The sequence below is a fragment of the Ambystoma mexicanum genome, chromosome 14 (genome assembly GCF_040938575.1).
Source record: "Ambystoma mexicanum isolate Mex_15411 chromosome 14, UKY_AmexF1_1, whole genome shotgun sequence".
Classification (NCBI taxonomy): Eukaryota; Metazoa; Chordata; class Amphibia; order Caudata; family Ambystomatidae; genus Ambystoma; species Ambystoma mexicanum.
Genome location: NC_090940.1, coordinates 173,081,993 through 173,108,341, shown reverse-complemented (window position 1 = coordinate 173,108,341; position 26,349 = coordinate 173,081,993). Strand labels below are relative to the sequence as shown.

Below are 26,349 nucleotides of genomic sequence, written 5' to 3'. Positions count from 1 at the left end.
CGTATGGTATTAATGAGCAGACGTAGCAGCTATCCTCAGTTGTCTGCTTACCAATGCGGGTCATGTGTTGGTACCATATGTTGTTTGTGACGTGTGCTGAATCTTGTACATAATTATCAATACCTTTATTGTCTGAGTATGTGCTGCGTTTAACTCTATTTTGCTTGGGTGCAATGTTACTACTACCACCTGACGTAACACCTGTTGCAGCAAGGAACGGGGGTATATTAGGTTTGGGTGCAGCAATAAAATTGATAGCACAGCTGTACTGCCAGACAGAGGCAGCCAAAAATCCGGTGATCATCAAAATCCCTATTATTTTTATTACAACTGCTAATTTCACCGGCATTTTGCTCTTACCTTGCTGCAGTCCTGGCAGCGTATTCTTGCGACGTTAAAGTTGCCCGCCTAAAAATTCTCAGAAATGCTCGTTTTTAGATGTTAGTTTTGTTTTATTTAAGCTCTCCCTATCAAATAGTCATTCAGTGCCCAGGCGAAGAGCTGCTCCCACGCTACTCTAAGTGATCGGTCTCTTAGGACCGGCAAGTATGGGCGGAGGTGGGGCATGTAATATTCTATGGCCAGGAGGAAGGCTGTGTAGTAGACACGTACCCTTCTTCTTTTTAGGTATGTTGGCCTTTTTATTTCGTATACAAATTGGTGTGACAATTCTTCTGGGTAATTATCGTCTGGGAGTACCATCTACGCCTGGACAGTGGACTTGTTAATTAGCTCTCTACTTAACAATACAATAATACGCAGTTCCTGTATGTGCGAGAGAAAAAAGAGAACATTCACGTGTTTACATGTGTATTTGTGCGAGAGAACATTCAGTTTAAATTGCAATTATACAATAATACGCAGTTCCTGTATGTGCGAGAGAAAAAGAGAACATTCACGTGTTTACATGTGTATTTGTGCGGCCAGTGGCTTTCAGTTTAAGTTACAACTGTCCTTGGGAGTCAATGGGCGGGGGGGGGTTTTTTGCGCTCAGATGGCGGAAGTATTTTTACTCTTTGAACGTGTGACCATGGGGTGGGCAGTGTAGGGATCACCCCTTTCTTCGTCAGTTGTTGTCTCTGGGGTAGCTGGGTAGTGAATTGGGTCGTTGTCTGTGGTAGAACTTCCTTCCGCCGTCGGGGATGTTGTTGCTGTTCTTCCAATGGACCTGTCGTTGGCGCTGGGGCGGGTCTGCAGTTTATATATCTTTACATCATGTAGGTGGTTCCAGGCACGCTTGTCCTTTGGTTTTACTGCTCTTGGTGATACGTCTTCTACCAGATGTGGGCCGGTGAACCTTTTGTCGTTCCACTTCCTATTGAAATTGCGAAGTAGCACGTGGTCACCTTTGGCAAGTTTGCACAAGTTCTCTTTTTCTAATTCTGTACTGGCGCCTTCTTCTTGATTTCTGGTGGACCCGCCCCGCGTGCGCTCGAGCTGTTGAGACACAAACACAACACTAGTAATCAAAGATGACACATATTGATACATTTCATCACCTAGTACACTCGCTGAACTTTCGTGGTCAGTGAATGCCCTTGACGTTGGCGTTAGGGGAAGGCGCATTTGACGTCCAGTAACCACCTCGTGTGGGGTGAGGTGGTGGTCGGACCCTGGCCTGTTCCTTAATTCGAATAGGGCTAACGGAAGGCAATACAACCAACTTTTCTTTGTTGTTTGTTGTATCTTTGCAACTGCCTCCTTCAATAAGCCATTCAGGCGTTCACATACACCGTTAGCCTGTGGGTGATATGCACATGCAAATTTGTGCTTTATGCTCAGCAGGGCTGTGATATGTTGGAACATTTCGTTTGCGAAATGCGGGCCGTTGTCTGATCTTAACACCTCGCACACTCCCCACCTGGGGAAGACCTCCCTTACTAGGAATTTGGCTGCTCTAAATGCATCTGGGTGTGAACAGGGCCCTGCTTCAATCCACCTAGAAAATGGGCATACTACTACAATCATATACCTATTACCTTGACATATGTTGATCATATCAACATAGTCAATGTGAAGGTGCCGAAAAGGTCCTTCTGGCCGGGGTATGGTACCTCTTATCACTTTTAGGGTATGACCGGCCGTAAACTGTTGACATGTGAGACAATTGCTGATAAAATTTGACACATGAGAATTCAACTCGGGACAGAACCAATCTTCTCTAATTCGTGCTGCAATTATTTCCTTGCCTGTATGGGCTGGGTGATGTAATTGGCTCAGGGCGGTATTTAAAAGTGCCAATGGTATTACAACTTTCCCAGTACCACCCTGGCGCCATAGTGCGTCGGTTGGTGACATTGTACATCCTCTTTTTACCCATATTTCCTTTTCGGCCATTGGTGCAGCCGCTTGTAATTCCATAATCTGTGTGGCTGGGAGATGGGTGTACCCTTCTCTTATTAACATCTCCCTAGCCATTCCCCTCCCTCTCCCTCTCTGTGAGTCTGTGGGGTTCCATATCTCACCAAAGTATGCAGCATATTTCGCATGTGCGTCTGCTGCTGCATTCCCTTTTGAGACGTGGTCTTCACCATTGGTGTGTGCGGTGCATTTTACTAGGGCTAGCTCTTGGGGGTCGTTTATTACTTCAATTAATTCAGCCAACAAGAGGGCATGTTGCACTGGAGTGCCATCAGCTCTCCTAAACCCTCTTCTTCTCCATTTTGATAGCCCTGAGTGGACAGTGGATGTAACATATGCACTGTCGGAATATATTGTTACACGTTTGTTAAAACTTTCCTTTAATGCTAATATTAGTGCAACTAGTTCTGCGGCTTGAGCAGAGTAATGCTGTGGTAACTGTACACACTTCATAGCCACACACACCGGCGCCTCCATCATTTTTACCACTGCTGCCCCAGTCCTCCGTATCCCATCTCCTTGATCAATAGTTGATGACCCATCAATAAACAAAAGCTCACCTCCCTCTAGTGCATTTTCTTCAACTTTTCTAGTACATGAATATATTTCATTTAGTTCGGTGCAGTCGTGGGCGTAATCTCCCTCCTCAATTATTTCTGCTAGGAACCTTGCAGGGTTAACAGTGCTACATCTAACAATCGCTAGTTCAGCCCTAGACAAAATGATCTCATAACCTGATGCCCTTTGTGTCGTTAGTGTGGACTTGGGTTTATTCAATATTGCAAATAGTGCATGTTCCACAAACAGTGTAGTTGGACACCCCATGGTTATCGCTGATGCTTTTTCTACTGCAAAAGCAGCTGCAGCGAGACCTTGTTCGCAAGGGAAGTGGCCTAACATCACGGGGTCTAAGTGACCGCTGTAAAATGCTACTGGTTTATAGCCCATGCTTGTTTTTTGGGCCAATACTGCTTTCATTACTGCTGAGTCGCAATGTGAAAATATAAAAAAGCGTCGCTCATAGTCTGGGGATGCCAGTACTGGAGCTGTTGATATCGCGTCCTTCAATTCGTCAAATGCCTCCCTCATTTCCATAGTCCACCCCAACTTTTTCTCCCCTTTATTTGCTTCCTTCAAACCCTCAAGCAGGGGTCCTATGTATGAACTGTAATCAAATACCCATGCTCTACAGTAGTTGCACAGCCCCAGAAATTGCTGCAGTTCTCTCACAGTCTGTGGCATGGGAGTGCTTGAGATGGCCTGTGCTCTTTGTGGTGCAATCTTTCTTCCATGTTGGGATATCAGTTGGCCAATGTAAAGTACCTGTTCCTGACAGTATTGTATTTTTTCCATGTCTACCTTGTACCCCTTTTCAGCCAATATAGTCAACATTTTTAAGGAGTCCTCTCTACATTTACTTTCATTTATACTGCAAATTATTATGTCATCCACATACTGTAACACTGTGCTTTCCACCTCAACGTTACCCAAATCCATCTGTATTACTCTATTGAAAATTGAGGGTGATTCACAATACCCCTGTGGTAACCTGGTATGTTTCCATTTTGTATTTCGGTAAGTGAAACTTGTCAAATCTTGTGAGTCGGAGTGTAATGGTATTGAGAAAAATGCATTTTTAAGGTCTATTACTGTAAATCGTGATGCTTCTGCTGGGATGCCACACAATATTGTGGCCGGGTTTGCTGTTACTGGATATTCTGCTTCTACTATGTTGTTCAAGGGCCTGAGGTCCTGTATGAAGCGCCAAGACCCTCCTTTAGCCTTGCGCACTGGGTACACAGCCGTGTTACATGGTGATTCTGAGGGGACCAATATGCCATTGTTTATAAGGGCCGTTATAGTTTCATATATGCCCTCATCTGCCTCTTTTGACAGTGGGTACTGCTTTACTCTTGGTAGTATGGCACCTTTTTTCAATTTTATCCGTACACCCCCTATGCTTTTTATGCATCCTACGTCATAAGGGCTAATGGTCCATAATGATTTGGGCACCTTTGACATATCCTCCTTAAAGAAAGGGACTGGGGTGCATGCAGGTGCCTCAAGTGCCATCGCAATTTCCTGTGCTATTTGTTTGTGAGCCACTCTTAGCCATATTTCTACACTCATCATGAACACCATTTCCCCCTCCTCCTTTTCTTCTGAGAACAGCTCCTCATCTGACACCTGGGTCAACCTACATCCTTCTGCTAGTGCTATCACTGCCCTCCATGCTCTTCCTTCTTTGTCTTGGGCGTGCACAGCAATATACTCAGCTGTTGCAATAATGCTCTCAATGTCCATTACAAACATCTTTCCTTCTTGTTCATTAACAGGTGTTTCTGGTCGGAACAGATAAGCTGCTGGCCTCCTCCATATTTTCCCTTCTATCCCTGGCATCCATGCAAATGCCATGTCTGTTCCATACTGGAATAGCTCGCCATCTACTGGTTCCGCCCTAATCGCTGTCTGTCCGCAGTATGCTTGCATAATCTGTCGTGCTGCTAGCATGTTAATCCCTGGAGTAGAGCAAATTATACCATCCTCTGTAAAGGAGATTGTCATATTTAACCTATTCATTATGTCCCTCCCCAGTATATTTACTGGTGAGGCACTATAATACAAAAGTGGAACTGACAGATCATAATCTCCGATAGATAAAGGAACGTTATCAGTAAAAGGAACCAACCCTTTAGCCCCAGAAAATCCTTGGGTGTTCATGGCTTCGCCTGACATCTTAAATTTACCTTCCCTTATGCAAGACCGGGTTGCCCCGGTGTCAACAAGGAATGATAACTTTTTGTCACCTATCGTTACCTCTATGCGTGGCTCCTCCGCACTATTAGGTGTTACTGACAGGATGGGACACACCAAGGCCGTCTGTGGGCTGTCCTATTGGGGGTACAATGATTGGCCATTCCCTGTGTAAGGGTTGTGTCCCAAGACCGTCACCCTACCTAATTGCGTTTGTTCAGTTTGGGGTTGCTGTGTTAGCGCTACTTGTTGTTGTGGCAGTGAATATGTTTGTGGCTGTTGTTGCATTATTTGTTGTTGTTGTATGCCCTGCTGTTCTTGTGATGGCCTAGGTTGTGCCTGTTCATTCCATGCTGGTGTTCCTGGCCTGACCCTACACGTACGTGACATGTGTCCTAATAATCCACAACTCCAACACACGGGTGGTTCCCTACTCTGCCATGGGAAGCTCCCTGTGTTGTCCTGGTATACCGGTTGCCCTGTGGGGTAGGGATTTCGTCCCCCCACCTGCTGTTGGGTATTATATCCGTATCCTCTCCCTCTCATAAATCCTCCTCTCCCTCTGTTATAACTATAATACCCAGCTCCTTGCATTGGGTACCCTCCTCCCACGTTTGGTGCGTGTAATTGCAGTGGCGGCACTTGCTGTGTTATACTTTGTGGGGGTGCTATTTGAGCTGGATCTTGTGCAGCCACTACTTGTGTGGGGCTTTGGGCCATTGGTGTGGGCGTAGTTATTAGTGCCCCTTCCATAGTGTATTTAGTAAGTTTTTTCTGTACTAGTTTGGCCTCTTCTGTTTTCCTGTCCTCTTCCTTTTGTTTCATTTTTCCTTGCCATATCCTGCAGTGATGTACTATAGTCAGCTGTATTTCTGGCCACGGTTTTGCTTCCATTCCCACTACTTTCTTTAGTTGTTTCTGAACTCCTTCTGGGAGCCCTTGTACTAGTATATGATAAAATATGGCTGGTGTTTTATCCCATTGTTCTCTAGTTTCCATGCGCCACTTCTCTTGAATATCCTGGATATAATCAACAGGATCCTCATTCTCACGCATCTTACGGGAAGTAATTGCTCCTATGTCTGATGTGTCTGGGTACTGTACTCTCAGTGCCTGCCATAGCGCATGCCTGCAGTTTGCAAATGGCGCCCCATCATGCGATGTGTTCGTTATTGTTACCCCATGGAATCCCGCTCTCTTCCAGATGTCGTCCGCTCTATCCACTAATATTGATATTAACAGGCCCTTCACATCTCCTACTGCTAGTTTCTGTCCTGCGGTGTGTTTTTCCATTTCATATATCCACTTACCCGCACCTCCACTTAGTGATGGGAGCCTACATTTTATATTTTCTTTATCCGTATGCTTCCAAGGTACATACTGCGGTCTAACCCCTCCTCTCTCCAACAGTGGCATTAAGTTGTGTCTTGTGTCACCCTTTACGCTCCATAATATTGAGTCCTCACACCCCTCCTCTTCCCCCGTTTCCTTTACCACTTCAAATTCTTCCTTACTACCCCTGCTCCTACCTCCCTCTTCTTCCTTTCCCCTTTTTTCGTCATTTCCTGTGTTTAATATGGGTATGTTTATTTGTCTGTCTTGCCTGCGGCTAGGGAGGTCTCTAAGCCGACATGCATAGGGAGTCAATTCGTCCATGAAGGGCGCAAGCTTTATTGTGCGCAGCGAGCGTGTGGCGGTTGAGCATGTAGGGTGCGATGGGGGAGGGCGTGATGGAGATGGCGATAGTGTGGCTTCATGGGTTTGTTTTTCCACTAGTTGGTGCACCCTCTCCTCACTTCGTTCTAGCTCCTCCCTTCTCTTACTGATCCATGGCGAGTCTATGTTTGTTCTAGTGAGGTACAGCTTATCTAAGCTTTCCCTTTCACTCTTTCTTCCTCCCCTCTCTACTCCTTCTTCCTCCTCACTGCAAAAATCAGTCATAAATGGTATCCCCCACTCTGCCTTTTTCCCTTTTACTGTTACTGTTTCTAAGTCTATTAGCTCCATTTCTCCTCTTCCTTTGTTACCAACTGCTCCCCCTGGTGTCGATGTTGTTGCTACTTCTCTACTTCTATATACATCCCCCCATTTTTCACTCTCCCTATTACTCCCTTCTCTTTCCCCTTCACTCCTCTCCTCCATCTCCCTACTATTTTCCTCTCTTTTCCTTTTTAGTTCCTCCATTACTTCGTTGCTCATCTGTTCCAATATTCTTTCATCCTCTTTCTTCCTTTCCCATTTCACCCTTTCTCTTTCTAGTGCTTTCCCCTCTTCATATTTCTTAGCTGCCTCTGATACTACCCTCCTCCTCCATATTTCCATTTCCCTTTCTTTATCTTCTTCTTCCTTCTTTTTTTCTCTCAACACTACTCTTGACACCCTGTCTGCTGCTGCTTTTACCCTTTCAGCTTCTATCCTTTGCTCCTCATTTCGTTCCCTTAATTTGTCCAATTCGTCTTTACCCTCTTTCTTTTTCCTCACTCTCTCTTTTTCCTCCTTCTCAAGCTGTTTTATTAATTCATTCTGCTCATCCCTTAGCTTTGCCAATTTTTCCTCCAAAATCTCTTCTCTTTGTCGTAATAGCTCCTCCCCCTTCATCTCACTCTCCCTTGTACTATCCTCGTCTGTTCTCTTTACTGCCTCCCTCTCTTCTCCCGTTAGTGAGCCCCGTAATTTTAATAATATCTGTGCAGCTACCCACTCATCATGTCCTATCTCTACAATCTGCTCTTCTCCAATCCTCCCCTCCCCCACTGTCATCTTCCTATGAGCCACATATGGTGGAGGGCTGTATGCCGGGTTCGAGTATCCTTCAGCCGCCCTTAACTGTCCTTCTATTTCTCCTAATTCTCTTAAAGGGTACAACCCTTCTCCCCCTGTTTTCACTCCCGGTGTTATGGGTATCTCGTTGCTCGGTTCCTTTTTTATGTTGTCTAATTTATCAATCTTTTCTCCTCCCTCTCCTTCATTTCCCGTATTCTTTGTCCTTTCACACCCCTTTTCCCCATCCGTTCCTTCTTTCTTAATCTCCTTTTCTTCCGGTGTTTCCCCCATAGTGAACATTCCATTTGGTCCTGGTCGGGACCCCTGGAACATCCTCCATAAATTAAACACCTCCACATGGTTTGCCAACTTCTTCCCCTTGTATGTATTGTGCAGATGGTTTAGCAGTGAATGTTGGGCATATGGATCGAAACTACCATTAGGCGGCCATGGTGTTAACATTTTGTTGTCCGTCCCCTGGGTCCACTCTATGCTGTACTTAATTAATTTCTCCCTATGTGGTGGCAGTGTGGTGCATATGTGTTGTAGTGGGGTAGTGAGGGTGTTCCCCCACCCTCCCGACCCTCTCCCGTATGACATAGTGGCACTCCCCTTGTTACCCTTCCCTTTACTAGCAGTTTACAATATATAACCTTGTATTGCTTACCTTGCCCCGCAAGTGTGGGGACTTACGACAATCCTTTGACAAATTATGCAATAACAATAAAAATAAATAATAATAAAAACAAATATATATGTATATATGTATGATGTTATATTATATTCCTTCCCCTACGGCCCCCTGCGGCCGAAGCGCACACAGCCCCCCGCGGCTGCGTACCCCTTACGACGATCTTATACAGTCGTCCTGTTTCCCCGTTCTCCTCCCCCTTTTACACTTGCCGTGGCCGGCGTTCTCCGTGCGCAGCCACGCCCCTTTCCCCTTCTCCTCTTTCGATCCACTCGTTTATCGTTTATCTCCGTATCCGCTCCTTTATCATGTTTCTCTTCCCCATCACTCTCAAACCCAAAGTTCCTTGTGCTCGCGATATCCTATTAAATTCCTACTGGTGACGTCACCGATTTCTTCGAGCTACTGGTACATTCTTATTATGTTCTTTAAGTTCAAAATACACTTGCAATCTACCCCGCTAACCCTACAGCTGTCTTCCTGTCTCTCCTGGAACAAGGTAATCTCATCAATAATATAACCGGACTGCGCACGCTGCGTCGCCTCGCGTGTGATACGCCCCTCAACAGGAGGGCTTAACCAGCCAATTATCTTCCGTATTGGGCAACTATGTAACTAGCTACCGCCTACAGGGAAACGTCATCTACCTATCGAGTTTCTTGCTCGAACAATAGGGAACCTCGTCATCTACCTATCGAGTTTCTTGCTCGAACAATAGGGAACCTCATCTACTCATTGATCAATAAATGTCAAATCGTAGGAAACCACACACACCCACCCCTACACGTTAGTCGCGATTTAGGCCAATCAGTGTCTACGAGCGGCCACACGTGATGTTTTCGTGCTCCGCCCCCCTCTTTTTGCGTGACGTAGCCGACTGCTCTCGCACTCGTCTCGTCACCTATTCATTCCATTAGCAACACTCAGTTGTTAAACCTTCGCCGCGCATCTATACAATACCTCCCTCCTCCCTTATTTACTCCCTCCCCCTCCCTCACAATTTCGCATTGCTCGTTGTGCGTGTCATGCTCACCAAGTTCTCTCGATGCAGGGCCGCTCGACTGCGTGCACCCCTCCAAGCGGCTCGCCACCTCCCCTCGTCTGGACCACGTCTGGACACTCGCCAACCGCGGGCGGGATATTTCTCAACCGGCTCCCGAGGGCCAATATCCGGATTGCGCTGTCCGGTCTTCTCGCAGCTCCGCGATGGTCCTGTAGTCCTCAGAAGGGGGCAACGGCAGAGGGGGCCACGCCGCCGGGCCTCCTCGCAATGGGAGTGCCTGGAAAAAGTAAAAATAAAAAGTCGATCTTAAACAGATCTCAGCAGTGCCTCCAACTTGTTGGGGGGGAAATTCTGCCGGGGTCGGCCGGGCCGTCCGCGGACCTCCAGGCAGGGAGGCCCCAACTCCTCCCGTGTATATCCCAGATGAGATGAGATAGAGTATGAGACGCACACAAGGAGCAAGGTGACTCTGCTGTTTATTAGACAAAACGGCAGGGATGGGTCAAGGAGCGTACGCGTTCGTCCTGACACACACACAATCGTGGGGCTCGCAGGCCCTTTTTACGGTATTATGACGCGCTACTTGCGTCACTTCAGAAAGTTAACAAAAAACCTATCGCCACTCTTAATTGGGTGTTCGAGTGGTAGGGTTAGTATAGCACACATATAGAAAATGATATTAGTGGACAAGGTGTAGTCAGGTGGTATATCTGGGTTGTCCCTACAATTAGATACATGAGAATTGTTACATGAAGACTCCTGAGGATTGGCTAAATTTGCTGGCGTCAGTGATAAGAGCCCCATGTTCTGATTGGTGCGCCCGTGAGCTTCCCAGCCTGGGACCACCGTCGTTCCCAGCTCTCGGTGTACCTGTAAGTTGTAACAATGTTTCACTATGGGTACATGCAGACAATGTGAGGACTTATTCATAGCTGGACGGGGGACCGCTCCCACTGTTGCAGATGTCCATTGAGCCTTTCAAGTGTATCTGCCAGTGTCTCGTAGCGAGGGATCCAGACGCCTCTGTTCTCCTGGGTTTGGCATCTCGTCAGGTTCGGCTTGGTCACGTGGGGAGGGACCGTGAAAGAGGCAGAATTCTGCACAATTAATATTGTTTTTCTACTGCGCGTCTGGTTTAATTTGTCGGGGTGACTTTAACGTTGGTGCGCGGAGTACGAGGTTGCAACATCGTGCCTTTGATGATTTGCTCTTGGAACGTAGGTTTGCAACATTGCGACCTTGGCTGGTTGCTTCGCCAAGCTCATTCTGCAGGATCAGCAACTGACTCTTGCCTTGTTAATGTCCACGGGAGCTCTTGTTTGAGGCCTCCTTGGGCCTGGTGCATAAGTTGTCCGTTTGGTGTACAGGTGCTTTAGGTTATAGGAGCATATAATTTCATGACCAGTATTGTCTTCATTATACTTCTCATGGCGGTAACTGGTTTCAAGAGAAGCGTGAGCAAGCTAGTAGAAGAGTTCATGACGCGTCTTGCGTTTCTGCATTCTGAAAGCCTATGTAAAAATAATAAAGATGCACGTCCGTAAATATGCCTGTCGCCTACGTCATAGCACTGAGTATATTCTTCGTGTAGGTTGGTGTGGGAATGTCCAGTGTGTACATTTGTACAGATGTGCTTCCCGTTGTCTAGGTCGTCATGGCATCTCTAACGACGTGTAGATTTTAGTCTAGTTGATCCGTGCCGCAGGTGTCGGCATGGCCAGTGCGGGCTGCTGGGCAGGCAGATGGACACATCCGTATGTTCCTGTACCAGGGTATCTGGTCGTCTGGCAAATGGACAAACTCTTCTCGTGGCGGGTGTTTGGGTCGTGACCCTCTAGGCCAAGCGCGAGAGGCGAAGGACGGGAGCCTGGTCTTCCATTCTCCCACTTCAATGGTGTGTCTCTATGGGTCTAACCACTTCATGCATATACTTGTTAAACGAGGAAAAAACACTCACCTCTATATGGCTATATCTGTTGTTCAGTGATAGATATACAGGAAATGCCCCTGAAGGACTCCCCTCATGTTTCACATAAAGAGTGAAATATAGGTATTCAAGCTTAATTGTGTCCCTAGGGTCCTGAAAAAGGAAATGTTCGCAATTCCCATAAGATCGAGTTATCCAGTGAAGAGTTTAAAGCGTACCCATTAATTGTAGCCAGAGTTGCTAGTAACTGTTGTGTAAGACTACTGTGTGAATCCTCGGCCGTCTGTTTTCCTTGTGTAACAAAATGGGCGCTTAAGAAAGCGGTGTATCTTGTGAGCGCGATGACATCATGCTGTTGTGACTTCAATGGTCTCATTTATGTAAAGAAAATGCGGGCCGCTCGACATATTCACTGTGAGTCTTAATAATTAAGTTTAAAGCCCGTTTATGCATGGCAAACATGATTTATCGCAACAAAATCAAATAACTGAATGAGTTTCCATAGGAAGTCCAATAGTAAGAACACCTATCAGGTCCCTCAATGTTCGACTTAAAAGTGCCTGTTATTATCGTATAGGACTCTCCTATGGAAATGTTATCCTAGCAGAGGATGAAAGTAAGGTTAATCCAAAAGAATGTATCTGGTAATAAAAACAGGATCTCATCCTATTTTCTATTCCGTGAGCCTGACCTTTTTCAAGTAGTGTGTTGTAGGTTACCACATTCTTATACTACCCTGAGTGTAAAGTATAAAGTTAAAAACAAGTGTACTGAGGAGATCTCATCCCTAATTACATGATTCTTAAACATATCGATCAATATTTTCAACTTTACAAGAAAACATGTCTTACTGTTGAGAGTGTACAATTTAGTAATCTATATCAGTGCAAATCTTCTTGGTTATGTAGTTGATGATATCCTCATCTCTCTTGAAGGGTATTCTTTCCGGTGTCTAGCAGTCTCGTAATACATCAAACCAACATTATGGTATTATCAAATGATCTCAAACTACCTCATAAGAGTGTACAATCTAATAGTCTTTACCATACTCAATTTGTGCATTCAGTGGTAACTAAGCATATTCTAGACTATACCACTCTCGGTCAAAGACCTGGTTATTGGTTACACCCATATGTATAGGTGTCTAAAGGCATGGACCCAAATAGAATTCTTTGTTCATGCCCAGAGGGGTCACTGCATCTAGATGATAAATACAATGCAGTTCACGTTGTGCAGGTTTCTTTGCTATGTCTTCTCCTCTATGTAGAGGCTGTATTAGTTCAGGAACTACCCATTTCTTTTGTGCAATGGTGTGATATACATTAGATAGCATGTGTGTTTACACATAGATGCTTGACATGATTAAGTGAATTCGTTTTTTATGTTTACACAGAAAAATATATGGAACTGCCTTTATTTAAAGGTATATGAAGAGAATACAATCAAGCATAAGGAGTTCAGAACTTCTCACGAAAAGGTGAGTTATGGTTAATTAGGATGAACTAAGCCTTTTTGAAGGTTATACTAATATGGTAGAGGGATTTTTGTAGAAAGAGCGGATACAACTCTGATATGTAAAATGTTAATTAACTAGTCATCTGTTTTTTATTAAATAAGGGTTGTTTGAAAACATATACACACTTTGAATTATTCTTATTTTGTGGAGAAGTTTACCATAGTGTTTCCTAACTTATAAATTGTAACTAATGACTTTTTTTGATGCGTGGATGTTGAAAAACTGTCTAAAATTTAAAATTATGCTATTTATATTACCTTATAGAAATGATTGGAATTATGAACTCCTGATGAATAAAATGTTATTCTGGAAGCGTGTTGGGCCGCAAGAATAAAATATTAATTATATGTTAAGCTAAATGTCTCAAGATACATTTGTGATATTAACCATATATGGAAAGTCTGTTGTCATCAAATGATCCTGAAATACATCAGAAAAGTACATGAATTTGTTTAAATGTTTGGCTCTTTTTTGAGGGCCTGTGATAGTGTGCGGGGCATGGGAGTTAGCCAACTGCGAACTTATTTCATGTTCCTATTTCACTTATTCCATCCGTGTGTCAGGGTTGACCGTTTCTCCTCTGCACCTTACATTTATGAAGATACTTCTTTAAATATTTATTCTACATATAGTTGTCTATTTAGATATACTTACATTTTACAAAAAAGGTGTTCAGTGTGTAAACCTTTCGAATTTAGTTCAAGAACTACCCATTTCATTTCTGCAATGGTGTGATGTTGTCTCGAAAGTGTCTAAAAATAGGTGATTTGTCATTTGCTGTTCTTACATTGGACTTGTGTTCAGTCCATCTGTCTTTTGCTTTCCGTATTGTCTGTCCCAGAAAGTACTTTCTGCAAGGACATTGTGGACTGGTGCTATCAGATGGGTTTTGTGCAACTCCTTTCTGGAAATTGCCTTAGGAACCACAGTCTTTGAGGTGGACATCATGGCAACAATCACAGGGACCCTTGGCGCTGAGACGTCCCTCAAAGTCCACACACTACCAGCTGACGAGAGCAGTCCCCATGCTGAAGTGCTTGGCATTGAAAATAGTGGAGCGCGATGGTCCGCTCAACCTTGAGAGCATTCAAGATGTAGAATGTCTTGATGCCAATTGGTGTGCTCATGGCGAATCAGCTGCGAATTGAGGGAGCACTCAGATGGGCTCTGGGGAAGATCCAGCAGCCACAGAGGACAGCAGTAAGAACTCTGACTTTTTGCTGCTTTGATGGACATTTCTTTATTTGCCTGGTTTTTGGCTGATCCTTGGCTGGCTGAACTTTTTTCACAGGAGGATCCCTGTCTGGCTCTCGTTCCCGGATTTCCCATTTTAAATTGAAGAAAGCTTCCCTCCCTCTCTATGCGGGTAATGTATGGCATATCCAGAAGTGCATGCAAACACCAATCTTGTGGGAATCAGCGAGGCCTATTCCCCATCTCCTTCCCCTTCAGTCCACCACATTTGGCCTATTTTTAAAAGAAAGATGCTAATAGGTCAGAAAAGTGAAAGCTAGGATAAAAAAAGTTTCTCTTTAAAGAGCAAACTGATACCGTCTACAAAAAAGGAGCAGACAAAAGGTCTGAAAACCGAGCTCCACCTCTGGTGAAAGATTTATACATTTATAGATGGTTAGCTATCAACTACAGCAATATCTTTCAGAGAGGGGTTCCGAGTGGCATCTGATCGACAAAAGGAGCGAAGCTCGAGTTGTTGATGTCACTCAGAACCCTGTGGTAGAATACAACCAGTAGTTGAAAGCAGCCGATGCATTATTTTATGTTGTGTTTGCCCCTCCTGTGTCCCTATTCCACCCTCGGTGTTGTCCCCACAGACCAGCATTGCATGGGGTGTACAGGGAATGCATGAGGCAGATGCTAACAACTCATAAAATACCCAGCTCCACCAGCTAAAGAAACCTTAAAAGAAGAAAAATTGCGGTGTCCCCCTGCCGTGAAGTCACAGCAGTTGACTGAACAAATTCCATAATCCTCTGCCATGACGTCACAGTCGGAGGAAACAGCATTCAGAATAGGAAATAGTTTCTAATGGCTTCCTGTGGAAGCCATACATATACAACATTCACATTCTGTTGTATTGTTCTTAACCACTTGGAAAGGCAGCCTCCAGAAATATTTCAATTTCAGAACGTTCGATCTTGACACATAGCAAAGGTCTAGCCTATTTAGACGTCATTAGATTAAAGCGCTGCAGAGGCCCTTTTTCTGCCTATGATCCTTGCATTTCGGAACCCCTTTTGGTTGATTGTCTGTGTTCCACTAATCAGTCTTAGTTTTCTTAGTCTTCTAAAACCTATTTGCTTTTAAACAATGTATCCCACAATGAAGTGGTGAAGTATGTTAGTTTTCACAGAGAGTCCATTTGGTCAGTAGCACCACACCCAGTGATTCTCTCCCCTAAGGTTTTGGCTTTTATCTGGGTATTTGAATACCTTGTGTTTACTGTGAGATTGCTTCATCTTTGTAGTGAAAGGTAAAAAGCACTCGAGTGAGGTTTGCGCTTGACAAGTACATGTCATTGGAGAGAAGTTCCCAAGGAGTGCTCTGGGTAGAGTCCAGATCAACATATGCAACTGTCCTGCACATCAAGTAGGATAACAAGGAGTAGGATTTGAGTAGCTAGAAGCCACAATGAGACCCATTGCATTCTTTAAATAAGGGAGTGTTGATTTCAAGTATTACAATTGGGGGTGTACCGAAATTTCCGCTTCGATTTAAGTATTCGGATGAATTCCAGCTATAAAAGAGATATTCGGCTTTGATAATCAGCAGATTGCCCGTCTTTTTGGCTTCTCAGAGTATTCTGCCATTGTTTATGCTGATTGATTTCCATGCTGGGTCCTCTGTTGGGCACTTAAAGCCAACTCACAGAGGTGCAAGAAGCAGAAAAAAGAGCTGGAAACTCAGGAGGGTTCTTTGTCCCTGTCAATTGTTGACAAAACACAAAACCGGGTGGCTGCAGCTACAGCCCTGCATGCTATCCCTTTAGTGCAGATACATTTCTTGACACACTGTGTATTTGTAGTGTCTATTATGACGGAAAGGGGATCCATTTTCCTTTCCCAAGTCCTGGAAATGTTTTACTCTTTTCAGCGTTACAGGAATAAGGGATAGATAGGTCAGGGCTTTGTAGAGAAGGAGCCAAATACCCCCACCTCAACCATCTTGCCCATATTGCCTATATGTTGGGAACCAGAGTGTGAGACACGTGCAGTACCATTAAAAATACAGATACCAAGGAGAATCCTGGAAGCAAGGTTCCCACTGAGAAATCCATACCTGCATACGAGACAGTATGATGGCCATTTGAATGAAATCCCAGAAGAAGCAGAAGAAATGAATGAAAGAGAAGAATGGTGACGTCACACACGAAGCCGGATTGATGTACAAGAGATGCAGAGACAAGAGAATGTATATATATTCTATAAGGCATCAAGAGAGTATCAAAGATAAGTGACATCTTGGGCTCAAGATGAAGAAACTTATGCTATAGAAACGATGAAGACATCATGTCATTTTACACGTGTACATATGCAAAGAAACGCAAGCAGAAGAAGAATTCTTGAGGCTAGCTAAGTAGTGAATAAGATTGCAGAATGCACCAATGTATACATGCGTGCTTTACGGTGATTGCACACAAAGTGTGGAACGCACTCCCTTCGCAACTTAGAAATTAGACATCTTATTGGTCCTTTAGAAAAAACCAAAAAACCTTATTTTTTAGGTCAGGCTGCCTTATGCAATCACCCTGCCACACTGCCCGACTGCACCAATACTGACAACCTTACTAATACTACGACAAATACTAAGCTTACTCAACCAATGCAATAATAGTTATCCACCGAATGTATGTTCTTGAATGTGCAAACTGTTGAATTCACTACTATGCAAATGTTATCCGCCGAATGTTTATGCTATGCAACAGCTGAACTCACTACTATGCAAATGTACGTCCTTTTGGAACCTTAATTAATTGTAACCAACTTCTTAAGTGCCAGCGCCTAGTTCGAATAAAATAAAATAAATAATAAAGTAAATAAATATATAGGAGTGAGTAAAGAATGGATGTTTCCACTACGTGTTATAGCAGAGCTGGACCAGAAAAGGAAGGCATTTTTTCCAGTGTGTCGCAGTTGAAAAGCAATGGAATTACCGGAGTGAATCTCAGAAAGGCGAGGCTGGATGAGCACCAAGAAGCCAAGGCTGCTCAGGGCTGGGGCAAGCAGACATTAGTTACAACTGTGTGAAAGAACGAAACTCCTGTTCAGAAGATATGGACAAAAACAAGAAAACGTCAGAGGTTCATTAAAAAATAGTATTTTAAATGCACCACAGCTAAAATGTGTGGTCTTCAGTCACGTGGAGGGATGAAGCTGAACAAAAATGACAAACCACACCTACGCAGGGAGGCAGAGCGTGCCTCTACTCCCCTGAATTCTCTAGAGCAAAGAACATTTTCAAGGACAAGTTCAAAGCCTTAATTGACAGCAGACCACTGGGGTGATGATATATGATATGCTAGTTGGTGGGAAGCTATGGTTATGACCAGATCACCAGCACCTGGAAGTCTAGCCTGCGTGCTGGTAACGTAGGTGGAAAAGTACTGACGGATGTATGAGTCCCAACCAATTGTAGGGGGCCATGTAATTAAGGGCCCTATAGTTTGTGTAACCAGTAGGACGTTGTGTATTTAGTGACGTTCATAGTGACTTGTTTGAGGGGAGGGCCTAGTTGCCCCACCTGATGTTAAGGAGCCAATCAGTTTCTTAGACTAGTATGGAAAGTATACTCAGAGGTTCCCTTAGACCCAATCACTCTCTTCAATAGGTTTTTGTAGTTTGCCACGTAGGATGACGTTAGCAAATATGTAGGTCAACATCATCAATGATGAGTTTTTACTATAAGTATGATGTTTTTTTATGAAAATCATTGAGACTATGCTGTGAGAATTCTGATGTCCGTTGTACTCCCTGTTTTAGATAATTGACATTAAAACAGTCAAACTTTTTGCCAACTACCTGAGTCATTTTGATTATTGATGTTTGAGTAACTTCCACATCCCCAGTCATCTCATAGTATTACTACCTCATCTTAAAGGGCTGGGTCGGATGACCCAGTTGAGCTTTATTTACAGGGAGACATTTTCTTTCTCCTGGAAAGTTGCTTTGCTGGGAGGCAACTGTGTAAAGTCGCTGAGATAGCAGCTGTGATAAGGTAAAGCTTTCAAAACATTTCTAAAACAGAATAGTACTGCAGTGTGGTGACCCAGAGTTTATAGGGGCAGGCAGCTCATCTGCATTTACCAGAAAAGAAACGAAGGGTTACAGAAAACATGCTTTGCCAAATTAAAGCAAGCAGGAATGTACATCAGTGGGTGGAGAGTGGGTGGAGTGCTAGCTTCAGTATCATGAAGCTGCAAAGAAAATAATTTACTTAGCATCCATTGTGTAATTGAAAACATTCAGCAGGACAATGTAGGTCTCTACTTCAGTGTTTAATTCACTTGCTGAAAACCTATGTGATGGTTTTAACATATGAAAGGTTTGCATTCAGTAGCGCTCTAGGTATCGGCAGGGTGCTAACTACTGTAATCACTATGTTGCAATGCACTGCTAGAGGCAGAACGCAAAAATGGGTCGGCCCACAATAAACCTTAGAAAGGGTGAGGCAACACCCCCAACCCCCAGTGATTGTACATTTGAGTTTGCTTGTCATAGGCTCTTCCCACTTATTTGGGCTACATGGAAGCATCACCCATGAATGCACAAGAGAAATAAAATACAGAATCGGGATACATATTTATAAGTGTGGTTTTAATTTACGAAGCATAATTTTGTCACAACTTCATGGATTAAAAAGGAAACTATTCGGCGCTGTGTTCGGCTTCGGAGGAATACTCTGCCCAACTATTCGGTTTTCAGCCGAATACCAAATCTTCTATTCGGTGCTCCTTTAATTACAATTTAACATAAAACCAGGCTCCTGAGACACACGAAGCTCGAGTGATTTTGCCTCAGATCACACATTGTGTGACTTAAAGACTTGGACCTGAAATCCTGTCTACATTGTACATTCTTAGACCCTTTAACCACATAGTCCTTCAATAATCGAATCTTAACAGCCAGACCACATGACACAGCTTGTCACCTACATTCTTTCGTACTATATATTCAAGCCTTAGGGACCGGGGTAAAGGTCATTATTGCGGGGTTATTGGCTGAGGCAAAGCTGATGGCTAAAATTTGGGGAAGGGCAATTAGCCCAAGTGATAAATACCCCTCCCGGTGTCTATAGGACTATTAGCACGTGGTTTGTGCAACCAGAAAGGAACGTTTTATTGTTGTTCAATGAGCACACGCGCAACTTGTAATGTTTGATAGAATATGGCACTAGTAACAATTAACTTTATACATTTTTTATTTCAGAGCTGTTTGTTAGTTTTGGGAATTGAACTGTACATGCTCTTCTCTGCCTTTTCACAACTAAAGACATTGGTTTCTGTGCTACTTGTCGAGCAGAAGATCATGTAGAATGTTTGTAATGAGGGCTATACCAGCGATTGTAGACTGCATTGCGAGCATTCTGATTGGCAGAGAAGAGGTCTCTATTTGAATCCCTGTGCTAATTAAGCTTTATAGACCTAGTCAAAGGGCCATACTGGGAGTTATGGGTCCCAAAGCCCTACTTAACGCCCTGTCAGCAAAGCTGTTTAACAAAGTTTACGGGCCCAGTACTCCAGGTACAGCCAGAGGGCTTGGACTATGAAGTTATTCTGACTCTTTGGGGCGAGGGGGAGGGGTAAACAAAATCTGCCTGGAGTGGCTAGTTCCTAGCAACCATGTACAGCGTGATGAAGAGGGAGCGGCAGGCCTTAGATTCCAGACAGGCTGCTTCTAGGTACAAAGTGAGTTCATGGCAGTCAGCGGTGATGTAGAGAAGCCGAGCCGCATCTGGTAGGTGTGGCCGGGCAAAGATTTGATCGCCCCTCGTTCAAAAGGTGAGGAGGAGGGAGTAGGGGAGCAGGGGTTTCGCTGTGCCCTGGCCATCTCTGTAAGGTGCAGCCAGGGCACACTTAATGGTGAAGGTGGGAGGCAGAGCTCTCAGCGCAGTGTTTCCGTGATGAGAGGAAGCGCCGCGCTGACACCCTTCCGGTGGGCATGACTGGAAGAGTCACACGGCTCCCCTCTCATTGGCCACTCTCATTGGCCAATTTCAGAACCTTTTATTGTTTTTGTGCACCGTACCTGCTCGTATGACCAGGAAATTGACAAATGAGGGAGTGCCATGTCACTTCCCAGGGTTATAATCACACGTATAGACTGAAAAAATCCTTAAAGACTTAGAAGTGCTTATTTTTGACACTCAGTACATCATTACCTAAAAAAACATGTACGATGTTAGTTCTTGCTGAAAAGCGATCATTGCTTAAAGAAAGCAAACTGATATTTGCCAATTTCAACCTGGATCTTTCAAGACTCCTCATCTTGACAGACCTTGGCAGAATTATTCCCACTGCTTTCCTGTTTTTTGGCGGCCTTCCTGATTTCTCATGCCAGAAATTGGTCTTCCGTGCAACCAGATTCACACTTCTTGGTGTATGTTTCAATGTAACCTTTCGGTCATAACCTAGCGGCACAAATTGAATTACAATACTTATTGCAGCAAGAGGATATATTTGACAGCTCGTGGGTGGGTCCATAATTGCTTGTTGAATACTCTCGTTTTTCATGTCAGGCTCGTCTTGTATAATCCCTGCTCTTGGGGCTCTCCTAACTCCAAAGCAAAGTACAAATTGTTCCATACATAGACCATTCAGTGCAAGCCCGGTCATCCGTAGGAGTGCCGAGCCAATTATTTAAGTATGTTTAGGTCACGCGTCAGTCCGAACAAGCACTTACATTGCTTACATGATTTTGTCGTGAGTATGAAGATTTTGTAATTGTACAAAGATAATCTTTTGTTACCAGCGACGCCTCCAGACATTTTTCATAGGGGTGGCCTGATGAGGTCACTGGAAATCATGGGGTATTGATATTGATATTTTATTCTATCGCGCTCGTACACAAGTGTTTCAGAGCACGACAAGGCAAAACAAAACCGATCTTACTAGGCCAAGTGACATTGAGAACGCGCAAGTGCATGGCACTTGGCACGCGCAAGTGCATGGCACACCAAAACGAACACAGAGGCTGGTGGGCCGGTTAGGGTGGGGGCAGATTGTTTATAAGGGTGGCTGAGGCCCCCCTTGGCCACCTCTTGTTGGCTCCTCTGTTACACACCGACACTTCAGAGCTACAGCCACTGGCCACAGAAGAATTAAGTCACATTGAGCGATGGGCCTTCTGGTCCAGTGAAGGAGTCATCGTAAACATGTATATTTATCTACGATCCATTGAAGGGAGGGTATTTAGTGAGATTATTGAAAGACAGTTAACCAGTTATACAGAAGCAACATGCGGTGTCTTGATGCGAAAGCGAAAATGGCGCCATTGACTGGCAACAAAGGAAGAAACCTCACTTTTGACTTTGGAGCCGAGGAGCAGAACCGCTCTTATGCCCTTCTAGCACACATTTACCTATGCATATATTAGCTTTCCGTTATGCAGTGCCATGTCTCCATGGTAGTCACATCGAGGCCAGGCTTCTTTTGCACCTGCCCCTGTCCTTTGAAAGCAAGTTTGAGGCAGTTCATTCATAGAGGGCAAGATCTACCATTGCAACGTCGTGCATGTTGAGAAGATTATGCAACGTCTGGACTGTGTCATTGTTACTGGGAGATAGATAAGTACATGCATCAGAGACCCTTCAGGCCAGAATCAACCAAAGGACACAAATAATAATAATTTGGCATTTATATAGTGCTACGAACCATCAGGTATCTGAGCGCTGCCTAATATTACCCACGGTGTGTGGTGCTCATTTATCGACCTCGGAAGGATGAAAAGCTGAGTTTGGCCCTGCCGGATTCGAACCGGCCTGACAGTATCAAAGTGAGTGCTCTACTCGCTGTGCCACTTGACCGGCACACGGATGGTGTCTTTCCTAATTTGTACAAATCACTTTATGTTGATGTGTGTGTCGGATGTAACCGACATAGATAATTTATAGGGTTAATAAGCAATTTACTAGGCTGTATTAGCACATGAAGATCGTTAAGGACCTCCAATCAGACAATCAGAACGTTCAGAGAACAGTCAATAACTACGGATATTGACTGCATTCTGAACATTCTGAACTCAAAAGCAGACAGGGAAACAACAATGCAATTTCCAGCCATGTTTTCTTTCAACAACAAACTTTGTCTCTGGGAAGACGTTTTGTTTGCTTCAACATCCTATTTAAAGCAGCAGGAAAACCTGGGGGACGTAAGGTAGCAGTGCGCTAATGAATACCACTAATTAATGAGAATGTGTGGATCTGCTGCTTTGAAAACCTTTTTCAGGCGCCCCCTAGGAAGCACCCGGACACATAAAGCAGAAACTATGAAATAAAGGTATACCTTTATTTCATAGTTTCAACATCCTATCTAACACACCAGATAGAAAGCAAAAACGTAGGACTGTTCTTTCTCTTTCTTGCAGATAAATCGTTTACGTTTACATGACGCCTAATGCTTGCTCATGCTAAACAGACTCCAGTTTCAACACGTTTTTAAATAAAATACTAAAGTTATAGAGGGAACCTTGTTATATATACACAACACAGAAAACACGTTTTATTTACTAACTTTGATTTTTCTATTTACTTTAGTCGCTATGAAAGTAACACTTTTGACTTAACCACCAAAACTCCACAACATGTATTGCTGCTACCACTATGTGCTATTAGCCTTCTAGACCGAGGGAGGGGTGATTATCGCTTGGGATAATGACCCTTCCACAACTTATGGCCCTCGGATTCAACTCTGGAAATAACTTGGTGGCGGGTCATTATCCCGCGGTAATGACCCCTTCCTCGGTCTATAAGTCACTATTAATGATTCTGCTACATTACAGTCCATGTTCACTGTGGAGGAAATTCAGTCTTCTGTTAAAGGTCTGCCATTAATGGTCTTAAAACAGAAAAGCCCCAGTGCTTGTTGGATTCTCAAACAAATGTTGCAGTAATTGCATCCATGTCCACAACCCTGACTTGGATATTGAAAGAGAGAGCTAAATTTCAGAGATCCTGTAATGTTTACAATGATTCCCTAGCCAGTAGGGAGTGCAGTCAAAATTCCCTGCATCACCCAGATAACTAGCTCGGGAGGAAACTGTACATACCTCACCATCTGTTTCACACACTGAACAGCAAAGAGAATCTTTACATCAGATGTCACTGTCTTTCTCTGCCGGGAGGATAGCTCAGGGGTAACATGATTGTCTTGGAAGCAAGACAAATGAAGACACCACATGTTTGAATCCCAGTCCTGTGCTTAGAGGCTGGTCTAAGCGTGCTATAGAAGCTCAAAGTCGTTTTTTTAATTTTTTTTTACTCTGGCCAGCTGCAGGAGACAGACATAGAGGCAAACTGGTACAAAACTGTTAACCATTTTCCACAGAATTTAAGAATGGCGACGTAGCGCTTGAACTTTCGGAAGGCTCTCCAGTCAATGCTTTCCAGTAAGCCTAGCAAAGGTAATTTACCCCATCTCAGCCAATGAGAATGGGTGTAGTTGGGGCCGGTGCATCCAACCTCCCCATTCTCATTGAGCCCTATTAGGGTTCAATGGGAATGGGGAGCATTCCATTCCTGCGCCCGCGAATGGGCAATTACCAGGTCCAGCAGGGCCGTAATGAACCGGTAATTGCCCATTCGCGGGTGCCGGAATTTTTCGGATGTTTGGCAGCAGCCTGCCCGTTTCACCGGCAAGGCTACTGCCAAACTTATAATGAGGCCCATTGTGTTTCACAGGGAGGGAACATGGGAATGAAAATCAATTAAAACATGAAAGGCAGAGGCGAACCTACTAGGCCTTGTGAGCATTCAGAGCGTGCAAGTGCAGAAAGAAGAGAGGGGATGAGGGAGTGGGGGATAAGTGCTAGTTGTGCCAGGAGGGAAGTGCTAGGGAGTGATCTGTAAGTGCCAAGGTGGGCGGCCAGCTGCCAATAAATAAGTGCAGGCCTGCAGTGGCATAGGCCAGTGGGTGCAAGGCAAGTGCTCGGGGCGGGCGCAGGCTGAAGGTGATTGGGTGTGGGAGGCCAGGGCCCAAAGGACACATAAGGGCCTTGTCACCAATCTCAGCAACTGTGGGGTTTAGCAGGGGAGGGAGGAAGGGAAGGAGGAGGTGTAAAGGAAAGTCTTGAGAAGCTTCCGGAATTTGAGTTATGTGATGGTAATGTAGGTACTGGGGGGCTGACCCCCCGTTTAAAACTTTTGTTTTAAAAGCTTCTGAAAGAGTGTATGTACGCAGGGTAGGGGTTATGTGGAACGTGTTTACACATCTGACATACAGGTTACCTTTCAAATGTTTAATCCATTCAAATTTCAAATGTGGATTTGATTGAAATGGCAATTTTATCATTTTACATTCAAATGGTTTTGCTCAAGATTTAGACCTCCTCTCTCTGTAAATTCACGATTTTCACCCAGAACCCATGAGCAAGAGCAGAACTTGGTGTAATGAGGATTACTGTTAAGTAATCAGAGCACTCTCTTTCTCTTCTTTGTCACAGCCCTACAGAATAACATAAACCAATCAGTGCCAAGCCTTCGACCAACACAGCCCAGCTTCTGAGCTTGCGCCAAGGAGCATACCTAACCAACTGTGACACCCAGGGTCCGACTCTCCAGTTGGACAAGTAAGTAACCCGTAGTACAGCTATTGCTTAGCGCATTCAAAGGAATCGCCACCGTAAACCTGTATAGGGGAACCATTACACTTCCAACGCGGAGGGCCTTCATTAGAATGGACGAATCTATGTTCCGTAAACATCAAGCTAGCTATGGAAGGAACATGAGGTACTAGCCTGCTCAACATATAGAACTTTGCCAAAATAGCCAAGAGTAGACCGCCCGACCATGACACCTTCAACGGGAACTCAATGGAGACAGATATCATCCACTGACATACGCACACTCCTCAAAGACAGATACCAAAACATTTGGATAACAAAGAGGTAGGCCCCTTGGACGAAACAGGTACTGGGACACCAACATGCAACATACCAAATTGTGCCATTGAGGATACGAACATGGAATGTTATGCTAATAGGCTTTTATGCTGCGCCAAATCCCCACTCTAGTAGCTTCAGAGCACAAAACATAAAAGAATAACTCTACAGAGCAGGGGAAGAGGAACCACAGGAGTTCTTGTGAGGCAAACATTGACAAACCACTTTCGCAATCCAGAATAGGCCAGAAGACACTGGCCAGCATCAAACAAATCATTTGAACATGGTAAAAAGCAAATTGCCATATCTCTCTAGACATGGAGTAAGGACTGAACATCCCACTAGTACCAAACAAATGCGCAACAGTGCCAGAATGTAAATGGAAACTCCCGGCACCGCATCACCCAAGTGCAGGAGTTCTGATCTCCTTGTCGTGCATGGCCTGAGAGGCCAGATACTAATGTGTGCAGCAGAAAGGTGGGTGACTACGGCAGCTCTGATCTCAGGGGGATGTAGCCACCCATGCACCCTTCCATAACTACCCAAGACTGCCAAAAGACCTACTGGTTGAAAGAACCAAGAGTCTTTTGACACCATGCACTGGATGTCTGTCCAATGCAGCTGTGTTATGGATTCAACCAGGCCCCCACCGGTTATAGAAGAAGAACTATTGAAGCAAGTCATTCATAGAACAAACAGAATATTATTGAAGATTGTTAGTTATAAACCCTTCCAAATTATGTGGTGTGTGTCATCAGTAAATAGAATCCAAGTGTTTATCAAGAAAAGATCACCACGTTTCACACTGATTGTGCTTTGTCAAGGCCAGATTAAATATCTGTGTGCCCAGTATAGCCAAACAACAACAAAGCCAATAATGCACTTGGCGGCCAGATTTCTAAGAATACTGGTATCAAGGACCTATTCGATTCCTGTGTGCCCAGTACAGCCAAATAGCAAATCTGGTAGCTGAGTCGGCTGTCGGAAGCCAAAGGGAAAAGACCCACCAAAGATGCTGGAATATACATCTAGTTGTGCAGAATGATATCCCCAACACTGGTAGAGAGTTACTTAGTAAGACAAGACTCCTTAATACCCACCCAGCACTACTCCTACGAATGCCTGGTCTGCAAACTTGGTAATCTCTCCTACCTCCTCTCTGACCATTGCCACTATCTACAGGCCTTCTGGCCCTATCTCCCTGTTCCTCTCTGAATGGGCCGA

At 44.4% G+C, this 26,349-nt stretch overlaps 1 protein-coding gene across 9 annotated transcripts in view; it reads left to right on the top strand.

Moving 5' to 3' along the window:
* Positions 1–26,349, top strand: part of LOC138527573 (carbohydrate sulfotransferase 8-like) — a 426,404-nt gene that overhangs the window by 147,957 nt on the left and 252,098 nt on the right. For 5 of the 9 annotated variants that reach the window (XM_069638842.1, XM_069638836.1, XM_069638840.1 and 2 more), the window contains one exon: positions 12,893–12,976. In XM_069638842.1, coding sequence (XP_069494943.1) covers positions 12,927–12,976 — 50 coding nt within the window. In that variant the 5' untranslated portion in view covers positions 12,893–12,926. Of the gene's footprint in view, positions 1–12,892; positions 12,977–24,687; positions 24,814–26,349 lie in introns of all 9 variants that reach the window. The other 4 variants (XM_069638838.1, XM_069638839.1, XM_069638834.1 and 1 more) reach the window with 1 other exon arrangement.